Source organism: Trachemys scripta, chromosome 1 (assembly GCF_013100865.1).
Source record: "Trachemys scripta elegans isolate TJP31775 chromosome 1, CAS_Tse_1.0, whole genome shotgun sequence".
NCBI classification, from domain to species: Eukaryota; Metazoa; Chordata; order Testudines; family Emydidae; genus Trachemys; species Trachemys scripta.
Window position 1 is genome coordinate 80084441 of NC_048298.1, and position 15462 is coordinate 80099902.

General features: G+C 40.2%; 1 protein-coding gene across 1 annotated transcript in view; it reads left to right on the forward strand.

Moving 5' to 3' along the window:
- The window catches only part of PLXNC1 (plexin C1), a 102791-nt gene that overhangs the window by 58365 nt on the left and 28964 nt on the right, over positions 1–15462 (forward strand). The window contains exons 11-20 of the mRNA XM_034772823.1: positions 2587–2766; positions 3873–3960; positions 4511–4717; positions 4816–5010; positions 6056–6158; positions 10280–10381; positions 10793–10896; positions 13663–13716; positions 14169–14293; positions 14846–15044. Of these exons, the coding sequence (XP_034628714.1) occupies positions 2587–2766; positions 3873–3960; positions 4511–4717; positions 4816–5010; positions 6056–6158; positions 10280–10381; positions 10793–10896; positions 13663–13716; positions 14169–14293; positions 14846–15044 (1357 nt within the window). The remainder of the gene's footprint in view (positions 1–2586; positions 2767–3872; positions 3961–4510; positions 4718–4815; positions 5011–6055; positions 6159–10279; positions 10382–10792; positions 10897–13662; positions 13717–14168; positions 14294–14845; positions 15045–15462) is intronic.

Consider the following 15462-nt stretch of genomic DNA (forward strand, 5'->3'; position numbering starts at 1 on the left):
CTGTCCTGGACTGTGTTCCTGTCGTCTAAATAAACCTGCTTTACTGGCTGGCTGAGAGTCATGGTGAATCGCAGGAAGCCGGGGGTGCAGGGCCCCGAGTCCCCCCACACTCCGTGACACCTACTTTCACATTTCTGTCATACTGAGTCTCAGACATTACCTCAGATTCATGCTGGGCCAGGACCACTACCAGTACAGTGTACTCCCGTTTAGCCTCTCATCGACTCCTAGGATATTCTCCAAGGTCCTTTTGGTAGTGGCGGTCCACTGACACTCTCAGGGCATCCTGATTTATCCTTACCTGGATGACTGCTTTCTCAGGGCACGGTCCTTCACAGAGGCCCAATGAATCACCCAGACCACACTGGATCTGTTTCTGAATCTGGGCCTATAGACCTTAACACATGTATAGAGGCTAGAATTCATAGGAGCCAACCTCGACTCTGTTCAGGTGAAGGTGCTCCTCTCGTATCACAGATTCCATAGTCTCTCCTCTAGATAGAGATAGTACAATCCTTCCCCCAGATTTTAGCCAGACATTGCCTACAGCTCCTGGAGAAAAAGGAAACATCATACTGATTACTCCCACATGGCTCCTACGTGGCCCAGACAGACATGGTACCCTTACTTGTCACAGTTGGCATTATATCCACCGATGATGACTCTTCCAATCACTCCTTATCTCCTGTTGCAGAACGAGAGATGCACTCTTCATCCCAATCTGTGGGTTTTCTGGCTCAAAGCATGGCTCCTTCGTGGTGCCAGCACATGGAGACATCTTGCTTTGAGGAGGTACAGGAGGTGCTGTTACACAGTAGGAAAGGAACTACTCGTCGTACCTATCTGCAAAAATGGAAAAGATTCCAGATAGGGTACCAACCTAAAGGCGTCACCCATTAAACAGCCACCCTATTGGTAATCCTGGACTACCTGTTGGCTTTCAAGAAATTGTGACTCTCCGTTAGTTCACTAAAGGTCCATTTAGCAGCAGTTGCAACCTTCCACCAACAGGTAGAAGATTACTCAGTCTTCTCCCATCCAACTACAAAGAGGTTTCTTAAGGGCATAATGAACTTCTTCTCACAACCTACACTTCCCATTCCTCAATGGGATCTCAACCTAGTGCTAAAAGGCCATTTGAGCCTATGGCCACTTGCTCATTACCTCACCTTTCCATGAAGACAGCGTTCCTCATAGCCATCACCTCTTCAAGAAGGATAGGGGAAATAGCAGTTCCAATGGCGCATCCCCAAGGTCATGCTTTAGACCACATCCAAAGTTCACTCCCAAAGTGACTTCCATATTCCACGTAAATCAGCTTCCAACCTTTTATCCCAAATCTCATCACGATAATAGGGAAGCCATTCTTCACATGCTTGATGTGAGGAGAGCTTTGGCCTTCTATTTGGACAGGACAAGAGCCTTCAGAAAATCTCCAAGACTCTTCCTCCCCGTTGCAGATAGATCAAAAGGTACAGCGATTTCAGCTCAGAGACTCTCCAAGTGGGTCTCGGGCTGTATTATATTCTGTTACCAATTGCGCAATGTAACACCTCACTCTGTAATATGCATGCATTCTACAAGGTCGATCTCCTTATTGGCTGCCTTCTCCAAGGGTATCCCTATATCAGAAATCTGCAGAGCAGCGACCTGGCATCTACATATACCTTTGCAGAACACTATGCCATCCTGGGTGATTCAGCTGCAGATGCCAAATTTGGTGCTACCGTGCTATCATCCATATCAGACTTGACTCCAAAGTCCCTGCCTCCAGCGGTGGGCACTGCTCAGGAGTCACCAATAGTGGAGCACCCATAGGAACACTACTTGAAGAAGAAGAGGAAGAGGTTACTCACCTGGTGCAGTAATGATGGTTCTTTGAGATGTGTGTCCCTATGGGTGCTCCATGACCCACCCTCCTCCCCTCTACTTCGGAGTTTTTGTCATTGACTCTGTGGTAGAGAAGGACCTGAGGAGGGTCGCCCGCACATACTGGCTAGCCTCGTGGCAGGTGAGGAGCAGCGCATGTGCGGGCAGGGCGGACAGCTAACAAAGTTATCCAACCAGCAGTGCAAGGACGCAGATACACCTACAGTGGAGCACCCATAGGGACACACATCTCAAAGAACCATCGTTACTGCACAAGGTGAGTAACTTCTTCTTTCTGGGAGTCTTTTCTCCTCTCTCCGTCTCTTCAGTTTATGGCCTGCCTGCAGTAACATGGAGAGGTGATGGGGGCTTCTGTCAGTTTGTTTAATGCTACTTGGATTGCATTGCATGATCAGACCCAGGGACCCGCTTTTGGCAGTTCGGGCGGAAGTCCGAGCGGGGCTTTTTTTTTTTTTGCTTCGGCAGTTCGTGCAGGAGTCCGAGCACTTTTTTTTTTTTTTTTTTTTGCTTGAAGCGGCAAAAATGGTAGAGCTGGCCCTGCTGTGCGGCAGGGGGTGCATGCTCAAAAATTTTTTACTGATAGGGGAGCACGATCAAAAAAGTTTGGAGACCACTGCTCTAGAGTCACAGCTTGAGTGTCTCTGACCTAGTTAAAATGCTGCAAAAACATCTGCACTGTTTTTCTTTCTCCTCCAGCATACAAGTCAGCAAGGTGTTAAATGACACACAGGTGAGCGTCTCTCTCCCACCTGGACGCAAAGAGGCCAAGAGTGTATACATAAAGGCCAATGGGCGTCAGTGTTCACCACCAATCACAGTATATTATGTCTCTGAGCCATCATGTACTAAAATAGAGCCAAACACCACTTGGGCCAGGTAATTCTTTTTTTGGTTTTATTTTTTATAGATTTAATAAAGCTTTATCATACTATGTTAATATTAGTAAACTTAACTGGCTGCCAGGTCCTCGGCTGGTATAAACGGGGATACCTGTGTTGGATTTCAGTGAAGCTGTACTCATTTACACACGATAAGGTTCTGATCCAATAATCCAGTTAATCACCACTTTAACCCATTTGGGTGTATGGCAGGGAAGAATTTAGCCCCATGAAAGATACATTTGTGGAAAAGTACAAAACTATTTTTAACCCTCCTTAATAGTAAATGAAAAATAAACCTCGGTACTAAACTGAGTTCTAAAACAAAAGTGCCAACGTACCACAAACATATTTTGATTTCCCCCCATAATTTATTTTGGCCATACATTGTGAATTTCCCCTTCAGGACTAGCTGCAGAGTTTCTCCTGTACATTAAAAGTATCTTTTAAAAAAAAGAAGTGAACTGAACATAAAATGAAAATTCCCCTTCCTCGAGTAATATGTATAAAATGCCTCCACTGACTTGTCTTTGGGACAAAGTGCCAGATGCTTCCTGTGAGGTGCTCTACACCCTCAACTCCTACTAAAAGACAATGGGAATTGTGCATAGTCCTAGGTTGCTCCAGGAGCAGCAAAACAATGTGATGCTCCTTGCTCAAGGTAGATCTTTGGCTTATGCTCTAGTGCTAGCCCTTAGTGAGCACAATTTTGGTTAATACAAGCAAATGCATTGTTGCTACTTGAATGGAAGAAAGTGTATGACTAACTGAGAAGTAATATATCCCTATAGATTATTAGATCATTTGGGACTTGCCTTGGATCTCTTGTGAGCAAACAGGATTTGCACCATGAAAGAGGCATGTAACTATATCGTATCTTTGAAAGTACTTTCAACGTAACTGGAAAATCAGTCATACAAATTACCTAGCTCTGCAACTTGTTTTTATTTTATCTACTGTTACCAAGGCAAACCGTTATACATTGTGGCTAGTAGTTCCTTCTTGAATAAAATGTTTGAAATGTAAACAGGAAAACAAGATATGTATTTATTTGTGGGGAAAAACTAACATTAACCCCTCAATTTTTTAATTTTTTTTTTATAGTGGCGGTCGCAAAATAACCCTCTTTGGGAGAAATTTGAATGTGACAGACAGTATCATTATTTCAGATGACCAGAGATTAAAATTTACTGTAAGTCTTGGACTCCTTTGCAATAACAAAATATGTGTTTTTAAAGGAATAATTTTTGTTCTTAAGCTTTTTCAAAAGCTTAAGCACATGCTTAACTTTACTCAGGTGAGTAGTCCCATTGAATTAAATGGGACTACTCATATCAGTAAAATTATGTATGTGTTTAAATATTTGCAGTCAAGGTCTAAAATAGTTAATTCCCATGCATAGTTCTCCAAGGCCTTAAAGTTCTAAGGATTCTCCCTCCGATTTTTCCGTTTCTTCACTTCCTGAAAGGCCTTGCATTCCAGCAACCCTCTCCATCACCAACATAGATACAGCCTTAGAAGAGTGCATGGCTGGTGCTATGATTGGTGCTTAAAAGAACAAAAATGACCAATACAGAACTTACTTCAAATATAGTACACAAAGTATTGCTCTTAAATAGAAGGTTTATAAGTTTCCCATGTGATGTCAGCAGGATTTAAAAGTGCTATTGAGTGCCTCAGTTTCTTACTGTATGTACCTTGGAGTACTTCAGCACTGAGAGTTTTGCTATTTTTTTTCCTAGGTCTCTGGATGTCCTGGAAGTACTTCTCCATATAGTTTCCTAACACCAGATGTTAGCCTTTCAAAAGAGTATAAATGTTTTGATGTGTCACTAAAAGTGGAAACTGTCCTTATACCTTGTATTCAATTACAATATTATCCTGACCCTATATTTATTGACTATCAACTGCATATTGAGATGGACCCACATCTGGAATTAAAATTATATGTAAGTTTTTAAAAAAATCAAACAAAAATTCACATATGATAGTTTAAAGTTTTACCACATTTAATAATAGTTTCCCATTTCAAATTTGTTCTCTTCAGAAAAAAAATGACAACTTAAATATTTCTGAAAATGAGATTGGCGTCACTCTCACTCACATGATGAATGATATACATTTGGAACCTATCATCTTCAGGGTTCAAAATATTACCCAAACCCTAGACCGTACTACTATACTGTGCAAGGTCGATAGGGAAAAACCAGGCAAGATTGAGTTATCCACTGTGAAAGTTTGGGTGAGTAAAAATTCTTTCCCTAGTGATTTAACATTGTTTGTTTTTTATGCTTATAAAATAGGTCCTAAGATGTTAATTAGCTGATCATAGATATCCTTTATAATTAAAGAGTGAAATAGCATTATAACATATCTTACCTAAAATATTTCACAGCCAAGTTGTCTTGCTGTGATGCTACTCATGCTCAGGTTTAGGTGAACTTGCAAGATTTGTCCATGTGTATCTGATAAGCTATATGAAAACTTCAAGACCTGTGAGCTATCACAGTGTCTTATGAGGACTTCAAGGGACTAAGTGCTGCTCCTCTCAACCTCCCTGGAGCAGAACCAATGAGAAGAGGGCAGGATGCATGCTTTGCAGCTGTGCCATCTGTGCCACCTTCAGGGTGTGGTTGGTTGTAACTGTGAAGCTCCATTGGCTGAAGTAATTCCCCATGGGGGGGGGGGAGGTAATCCAGGGGCTGGGCTACAGAGGTGTGAGCCTAGGTAAGTGCAAGGAAATGACCTAGGTTTGGTGCAAGGCCTCTACCAGAAATGTTGTTTTTCTTTGGTGTTGACTTGAGCCTTACATTTGTCTTTTTGCTGATCAGGGTAGACATCTGTAGTGAAAAGAGCAGTTTTTGTCTGTGAAAATTTGTTTTTACTCTCTTGAAAATGACAACATTTTTGTTTGCAGTGATTCTGGTGAGTGCAGATATTTGGCTGGTTTGAGGTCAAAATCTGCCTTTGCTTACACCACATTAATTTCAGTGAGGCTAGCCTGAAATATAAGTGATGGCAGCATTTGGCTCATTGTCAGTAGTTTTACATTTTTCACACAGCACAGTTTTGTTCTTTTGGTTTAACTTAAGATATGGTAAATGTTATGTTTGGATCAGTTCATATATGTTTTTCCAAACTGCTTCTTCCTTCCCAATGATTTACCTAGTCAGGGTTCATCACTTCAGCTGAAGAGACCAGTTGATTTATCCATTGAACATGATCTTCTGCAAACATGGACTAGAGTAGCTACATTCCACTAATACAGCTGTCTATTTTTGCATTAGGTCACATTAGGAAACTTTTCGCAGGAAGTTCAAAAGCAATCATCGCACAAATATTTTTATGTTCTGTCTTTGCTGCCTATCTTATTACTGGGTGTAATTGTTGGTAAGTACTGTTATGCATTACCCTGTAATTTGATTTGTTGAAAGAGATAATTACTGTGTATACCTTAAAAGTGTCTGGGATTGTCCAGGATGATCACAGAAAGTCTGATATTTTTCCCAGGTTCAGTTGGGAACAGCTAGGTAGATTATTTTGCTCTGGTGGTAAAGTTCATCATCACAGACTACAAGATGTAATAAGGCAGTTTCAGTAGCCAGTTCTTCCAGGAAATGCACCATGTGGCCATGCAAGATCTAGGAACTACAGCCCAGATCCTCAAATGTCTTTAGGTGCCTAATTCCCATTGAAATCAGTGGGAGTTGGGTGGCTATATACCTCTGGTGATCTGGGCCTACATTCCTACATCACAAGTTAGCGCCTTCCCAGTTGTCAAAACAAAGCTCCCCAAGGGCGAGTGTCTCCAGCACAGTTGCTTACCATCAAACAATGGTTGTGATCATCCCATTTTAGATGATTCATGAGTTTAATTAATTGTAGTTAGTTTGGTCAGGTGTTTATTTCTCACCCATTCTTTTCATTATTCTAATTCTGCCGTATTTTTACTCCATCATGTTTTGTAGTGAGAGGCATGTCTCAGCCTTTACTGCTACCCTTGTCAATGCCTCTCCTCTCTCACAAGTGTTAACTAAGCAATTTGGAAATATTTCTCTTTCTTGTAAAATCAGTCAAGTTTGAAGAGTTTTATTCCACTGTCTGTCAGATGCTGCTGCTTAGCATGCAGATTTGAGTGTGTTATCTGTTAAAAGAAAGTCAGCCTGATAATTCTGAGATCCAAATAAAAGGAGTGTGTTATTAAAGAGTGCCTTGCACAATGGGATACTATTGTCAGCGGATCCTGTTTTAAGCAATTGAGCCTAGTTGTCTGAGCAGGAGTCAGGCCTAGTATTTGGAACGGGAATCAGGCCTGGTGATCGGAGTCTGAAAGCCAGAGCCAAGGGTTGAGAAAGGATTAGAATCAGGAACACAGGGCCGAAAGTCAGAACCCAAGTCAGAGTCTGAATGCCAGAGACTAGGGTTGAGACAGTGTTGGAGTCAGGAGTCAGTGCCAAGGGTCGGATCCAACTTATCAGATGTCAGGGAAGGCAGGAGCAGGGCTGGTTCTGAGGCAGGCGCAAGGCTGGGACAGGACAGAAACAAGGCTGGGTACAGGGCAAGGTCTGGGCTGGATCTGTGGAGGAGCAGAGCAGGAGCAGGGTGTGGCAAAAGATGAGGCAGAGAATCAGTGGGCCTGTGTGTTGAGCAGCCAGGTAGCTACTGCTGCTCCAGAGTTTAAGAACCGGCCTGCTGGCTTCCTCAGCCAATCAGGCAGAGTGGTCTGTCAGGAAGCCTCACTGGTTTGTTAAGGTGTCAGGAGTACAGAGCAGGTGCAGCTACCGGGCTTTACTCCTGAGGCCTGGTCCATGACTAGGACTCCTCTGTGCTACTAAAATTAATAATAACACTGCTCTACAGCCAAAATGCTTCTGAAATAAATGTAGTCAAACTTTACTAATTCTGGGTCACTGAGAACGAAAATTATGCTTAAAATTGTTGATTGGCTCTAGTTTTCAAGATATGCTATTAGGTCAGTATATACAACCCTTGACTTGGGAATTGCCGAGGATAAGTGAGTTATAAAGGGAAGGGATCTCAATTTAAACCAGAAATGACTAAAATACATCTTTGACTGGATCTATGAATAAATATATGACTGGGTTTGGACAGTACTTGCTTTTTAGGCAATGATGCGATCTGAAGCTGGTATTGCGTCAGACATGATATGAATTGCATCATGTTATTCCTAGAAGTCATGGATGATGCAATCATAACGAAGCTTTCATCATTCTGCTGAACAAATTGCCCTATATCAGCTCTAGAAATCATACAGTGTCGTGCTCTTTTATTTGTCAGTGTTTGATTTTGCAAAGGGACACATTTCTGTTTAGCCAAAGTGAGCAGAGATGCCTCGTACTTGTGTGAACAGTGCAGATAACTTCTGCTATGTTTGTGGTGAAGTGACTTTTGCATCACAAAAGCGCAGTATAACCACTATGGTTAAGAAAGCCTATCACCTTTATTTTGGCTGCAAAACTGGAGATCAGGACAAGAGGTGGGCCCCACACATATGCTGCAACACTTGTGCAACAAATTTTCGCCAGTGGTTGAACAGGAAAAGGAAATCTATGCCTTTTGCAGTGCCAATGATTTGGAGAGAGCCAACAGATCATACCAGCAATTGTTACTTCTGCATGGTGCCTCCGGTTGGGAAAGGTGTGTCAAAGAAGAAAAAGTGGACTGTGCATTATCCAAACATTCCATCAGCTATACGCCCAGTACCCCACGGAGAAGGACTGCCGGTTCCTGATGCACCAGAATCATTCTCACTTGAGTCAGACGAGAAAGAGGAAGAGGATGAAACTTCTGGTCCTGAACCATCAATGTCACAGAACCCACATTTTCTCCCATCCTCCTCCTCTGAACCATACCTCAGAACACAAGGTGAACTGAATGACCTTGTCAGGGATTTGGAACTACCCAAGAGTTAGGCAGAGCTGTTGGGCTCCAGACTACAGCAGTGGAATCTCCTGGCAGGTGATATTAGGGTTTCCATGTTCCGTGACCGTCAAAAGGATCTTGTCCCATTCTTCTTCATGGAAGGTGATCTTGTAGCCTGCAACAACATTGATGGTGTGATGGCAGCCCTCAACATTGTTCACGATCTAGATGAGTGGAGACTGTTCATTGATTCATCGAAGACGAGTCTTAAAGCTGTTTTACTGCATAATGGCAATGTTTTGCCATCAATTACAGTTGGTCATGCAGTCCATATGAAGGAAACCTATGACAACATGAAACAACTTTTGAGGTGCATAAACTATGACCAACATCAGTGGCAGTTCTGTGGCAATTTGAAGGTTGTTGTTCTCTTGCTTGGTCTGCAGACTGGATACACAAAATACTGCTGTTTTCTCTGCGAATGGGATAGTCGTGCAAGAGATTCCCACTACATCAAGAAAGATTGGCCACTCCGACAGTCATTGGAGCCTGGGAGGAAAAGTGTTCAGCATCCACCACTTGTTGAATCAAGGAAGATTTTGTTACCACCCTTACACATCAAGCTCGGTCTGATGAAGAACTTTGTCAAGGCCATTGACAAACACAAGAAGCTTTCAAGTACCTCCGTGGAAAATTTCCAAGGTTAAATGAAGCTAAGATAAAGGAAGGTGTCTTTGTTGGTCCTCAGATTCGTGAACTTCTTCGAGATGATGCATTTGACCATGCACTGCGTGGCAAGGAAAAGACGGCATGGAAAGCCTTCCAGTTAGTGGCAATAAATTTTCTCGGAAACAACAAGGCAGACAACTACAGGTTGTTGGTGGAAAACCTCCTCAAGGCATACAAAAGCCTTGGTTGCAACATGTCACTAAAGATACCTTTTTTTGCACTCTCATCTAGATTTTTTTCCACCGAACTGCGGAGCAGTGAGCGACGAGCACGGCGAGCGATTTCACCAGGACATTGCAACAATGGAGAAACGCTATCAGGGCAAATGGAACCCATCAATGCTTGCAGACTATTGCTGGACAGTGACAAGAGATGCTCCATTTAATGAATACAAGAGACAAGCCAAGAAGCGCCGAGTAGACACTGAATAGGACTAAATTATGTACATAATAGTTTTTTGCCTTTTGTTTCATAATAAATTTTATTTATATAACCCTTTTGCTGATTTTTAAAGTGTTACATAAACAGGACAGGTGAAATATTATCATGTAAAGCAACCATAAACACATGAAAAGACCTAGGTTTACAATTTATGATTAAAACTCTACTATCTACACAATATACATAGACATAAAATGTAAAAATTAAATATCTTAGAAACAGTAGCCAATCAGTTGTTTTAATTGTCATATTTGAATTCAGCACATCAAAATACATAATAAATAGCACATTTTATCTCTGAAGCAGACGACTTCTCAAAAATTGTAGACCAGTGAAGAATGTTACTTTTTTTCTTACACTCATTTTCATTTTATTGTTAGTATTGGTATATAAAGCAGATTTGTTCGTCTTATTTCTATATTAAGTATCTGATACAATTTTCTTTCAATTTTTTTTAGTGGCAATCATAGTAACTAGATACAAATCCAAACAATTAACCCGTAAACTGAGTCAACAAATTGAACTGTTAGAATGTGAAATTCGGAAAAAAATACGTGATGGTAGGTCTGCACAGCTTTCTTTTGTTTAATAAGTATATCATTTCTGAAATTAAAGTGCCATGAAGACATTCACATTTTTTAAATATTTTGTTTCATAGACTTCATTAAACAGAAATAGAATGGTTTGGAATGTGAATATCAGTTAATGTTTCTTGTTAATGTTGGTGTGCAGTAGTAGCTAATTCTAGAAGCTAATAGCATTGCATGTAACAATTTACTTGAGCAAAATTGGAGATAAAAAAACTTCATCCAATCAATGTTTTCCATCCCACAGAGATTCAGCTTGAAAAATAATGCATCAAGTCTTAGAACTGTTTTTAAGAACCTCTTTTCAGGGTCATATTGAAAGCTGTAATTGTGTAGATAATTTTGCGTTATCAAAGCTAACATTCCAGGGGGTTGTTATTTCAGGATTTGCAGAACTACAGATGGATCACTTAGATGTGGTGGATAGTTTTGGAACTGTTCCCTTCCTCGACTACAAACATTTTGCTCTTAGAACTTTCTTCCCAGAGGTAAATGGTTGCTAGTCTTTTAGGTGTAATCCTTCCACGGTTATCAAGTAAGGACCAAATAGCTCATGTAAATATCACCATGTGATTTTCACAGGAGACCTTGTATACTACTACAAATCCAGTAGAATAGTGCTGGGCAAATATTGCAGGGGAGTGTTTAGATCTGTTGATCGTAGGTTCTGTAAAACTTCATATGCTCCAAGTCTAATTTTTTTAATTAAATTAACCCTAGTGTCCCCTTAATTCATATGTGTTTAGTGATTGTGTGTGCCATGTAAGGGTCTCTCATAGCCTTGCCTCACTAGATCTGCCTCCCTTCATGAGACTCCCATTCCTAAACCTGCATTTTATCTGTTGCTTTTTATCTCTCACATGCTCACCTGTCTGTACAAAACTTAATTAAGTTAACTTAAACAGTTCGGCTAACATGTTTACATCATGGGACTTCCCCGTTGACTCAGCAAGGTGAGGAGGAGGCCTTACAAGTTCTCTCTCACAAGCCTGCACATGAATTAATTTCAGTAAATTAAATTAAAAGTAGGAAATGAGAAATCGAAAGTGATGTTGATGTTCTGTGTCAAGCTGCAGATTACCTTGCCAGAAATGTTTAGAGGAGTGACAGTGGTCCCAACAGAGGCCAGCACTAAGCACATGCTCAACTTTAAGCCTGTGCTTTAATGTTGTCCCAAATAGGGACTGGGCTTAAGCAAGTGTTTATATGTTTTCTGAACTGGGGCCAGTGTTACTTGCGACATCATGACATTTAATAGCATGAGAAGAATGGGGGAAATAATTTCCCTGGAATAGCTGGAATGATACCAAACTGGGGAAGAAAATACCAGTCTCAAATATCTTTCAAAGTTATATTATGAGATTAACCAAAGCCCATGAGTTTTTAGTATACATACTAATCTTCTAAGAGCATCAATATAAACAACTACTTTTCAAAAACAAATACTTAAACAGAAAATATTTTGTTGTATAGCTGGCTCAAAGGAGAAGATGGCCCTAGATGGTTTGTATAGTGTCTCGTACAATGGGATCCCAAAATTGTAATGTGAATATTAAATATGAATAACAATAAAACTTTCCAAATCTGATATTGATCTCATTTACACCAGAGTAAATCAGGAATTACTCCCCCAAAATCAGTGGAGTTACCCAAGCTGCAACTGGGAGATCATAACAGGGCTCCTGTTGCTATAAATTCTGCATGTTTTCCTTTTGTTTTCTTTTTTTACCAGGGATATTAACATGACAATATTATCATTATTTTTAGGAGTTCATCTGTTCTTTCTGCTTACTCCTCATCAAAAGTCTTAACTCTCTTATGAAACAAACAGGATGGGGTTTATAATGTGTCATTTGTTATCAAAGTGGTTATCTCATGTATTTAAAAATATATTATATGACCATTTCAGCTTCCCAAGTTTTGTTACTTAACCCCGTATCTAGCCACCATGGCTTTGATTTTCATTATTAATTCTGGTATTTTAACTTCTGCTTGTGTTATTTATATATGTATATTAAAAACCTTATTACATATCTCTATATTTAACTCTAATTTTTACCCAGGTTTTCATGCTTTCCTTCTCTGTCTCTATCCTTTTCCTGAACTCTTTTGTTTAACCTTAACCATGTCTGCTTTATGTAATTGTTTTTTACCCTTACTACATTTCTATTTTGTTTATTATTTATATGTAACTCTTCACACATTGTGTGTGTGTGTATGTGTTTTGGTGTTGTGTGGGGGTGCTTATGGAAGAGAGGCAGTGGAAATGGAAGGGCGAGGATGGAGGGAGAGGCTAATGGAGAAGGAGAACTACAAAGGCTAATAGGCATGCAGAAGAGGAAAGAGTGGGAGGAAAAGTTGGGATAAGGGTCAGGGGACAAGAGCAGGAGGAGTGGCAAGATAGAACACACAGGAAGAATTCTCTGTGTCAATGAAAAAGTGGATAACAGTAAATGCCAACAGAAAAGTTTATTAAGTGCATCTGAATGAGTTTGGAGGCCAAAGACACTGATTTGGAGAAATACAGGCTCTGATGTCAGAATCTCACAGACTGTGAAGGCCTGGTACTCCCTGCTGCTAACACTGCTAGGAAACTGGGGTCTTTTAAGATTTGCCCTTGGAAAACTTCTGCTGACTGCTAGCAAGGCTTGTAGCACAGGGCTGATCAGTGGTCAGTGGGACCCAGTGTGCCCTATGGCTCTTCTGTGGTTTAATAATACTGACTTGCCTCAAAGGGTTGTGGCAGACTTAATTCATGAACGTTGAGATCCATTGTTAGCAAGTGTATGAAAAGTGTCAGCAGTAATAATAACTGCAGAGAAAAACTCTAAATTTGGCTAAGCCCAGGGGTCCCTGACATCCAGAAGATTCATACTATTGGTATAGTGACATCTGGGAGTAATGCATTCTGGGGTGTCCTCACATAGCCGGAAAAGCAGCAGATTTTCATGTGATGATAATAAACAGTCTTTCCTATGGCATGTTAGAACGTGGCTGGGCTGACTGACCTCCGCAGCCTGGGAGTGAGGGCATTCAGCAGCATACCAGTAAATCTGGCCTAGCTCAATCCTGAGTTTCTCTTTGCAGTTTTCCTTTATGTTATATGCCAGAACTTTTGAGAAATCACAGAATACATAAATTGCAGGTGCATTTAGAAACCCAAATCCTCTTTAGTCAGCAAAGTCTGTTGCCTTGGGTACATGCTTAGCCTTTGATATTTCTATCAGTAATGCATCACCTGTCTTTTATTTTAGTCAGGCAGCTTTGCATCCATTTTCATTGAAGACATGCACACTAATGTGTCACAGGTAAGTCTATGTAATGTAATTTTACTTTTATTTAGTGGTTATTCTTTTCTGTCTACATGTGATCATGGTCATCACCACAGAATCTGAGCACCTTCCAAATGATCAGTCAGATTAAATTTTCTCTACATTCCTTCCCATGTGGGGAATAGTTACATGGCTTTATGTATAGAATGTAGTAACATATATGTAGATATGAAAACAGGATCTTATAATGGGAAGTATCAGGCAACTTTAACTGTAGGTAGTACTGCCTGTATATAAAGTATGTGTATGTGTGTGTGTACAGATATGCTATGAGTGAAATCCTGGCCCCATTGACATCATTGGCAAAACTCCTATTGATTTCTGTGGGTCCAAGATTTCATCTTGTGTGTTGCTTACCCTCATTTCTAAGAATTAAGGACCTGTCATACCCAACTACAGTTTGCCTTATTTTTGTTTAACTGTTCCAGAGCAGAGACCCCAGGCAAAAGGATGAAAGCCTCACCATGTTGCATGCTTTAATTTGTAACAAGGATTTTCTTGTTACTCTCATTCACACCCTTGAAAAACAGAAAAATTTCTCTGTGAAAGACAGGTATAGTATGATTATGCCTTATAATCTTCAAGCCATAGAATTAAGAGAAAAACGACATGGATTATGACACACACATATAGTTTTCACTACATACAAAGCAAATTTAAGCTTTTCCAAAGTATTTTTCCTTGTTCTTCACCTGAAACAAGCCATTAAAAAGAGATCAGAAGATTTATTGATGCCTATAGACACTGAACTAGCAAAATACCTCACCTCAGAGCAAGCAGTTCTTGCTTTATAATTTGGAACTTTTCTTTCATTGAAATGGAAACTATTCTTCTTCAGAATTAAATTTGAATACACAAAATACATTCTTTTTTAAATTGCTGGATGATCCTGTGTACTTTAAATTTTATAGAGACTTTAGTGGGTATTTGGGGTACTGAAAAAACGAAGGTTCAGCATATAGGCGTAACTGAAAGGTGTATGCTTATTTGAACTAATTTCACAGTAAGCTGTTATGAAAGGCTTAGGATCACCTTTCTATTGTCATAGATTTGAAAAGCAAATTCCAGACCTTTTAGTTATGACTTTTTTATTTTTTGTAAACAGGTGCTTGTTTGCATCCTTCTTGACTATTGCACTACAAAGTAAACTAGTCTACCTAACCCATATTCTAGAAGTCTTGACCAAGGACTTGATGGAGCAGTCTAGCAATACGCAACCTAAGCTCATGCTAAGGCGCACAGAATCTGTCGTAGAAAAACTGCTGACAAATTGGATGTCTGTTTGCCTTTCTGGTTTTCTACGGGTAAGTTTGACATCTTTCCACCACCTTAGACACTAGAATAAGGAATATTTTCAACATAGCACATGCTGACTTCTTCCATGCAGAACTCATGAGAGATCTGTTTGTGCATGAAACCTAACTTTCTATATTACTAATATACCCATATTACTCTCCTGATCACTTATATAGACAGCTGTCATTATGCAAAGGTAAGAAAAGAGCAACGGTATAAATGATGCTAACAATCTGTACTTGGGTTGGACTTTAGATAATTTTGAAACTCTGACATTTTCTTCTGTTGCTTCACATATTATCATCCAAACCCCATCAGATATTTTCTTGTCATGGCAGAAGATTCACATTGTGGTTAGAATGCAATGTGTATTCTCCTCCTCAAAAGCTATCATAGAGCTATGCTTTGAGAGGGTTTAAAGGGAGG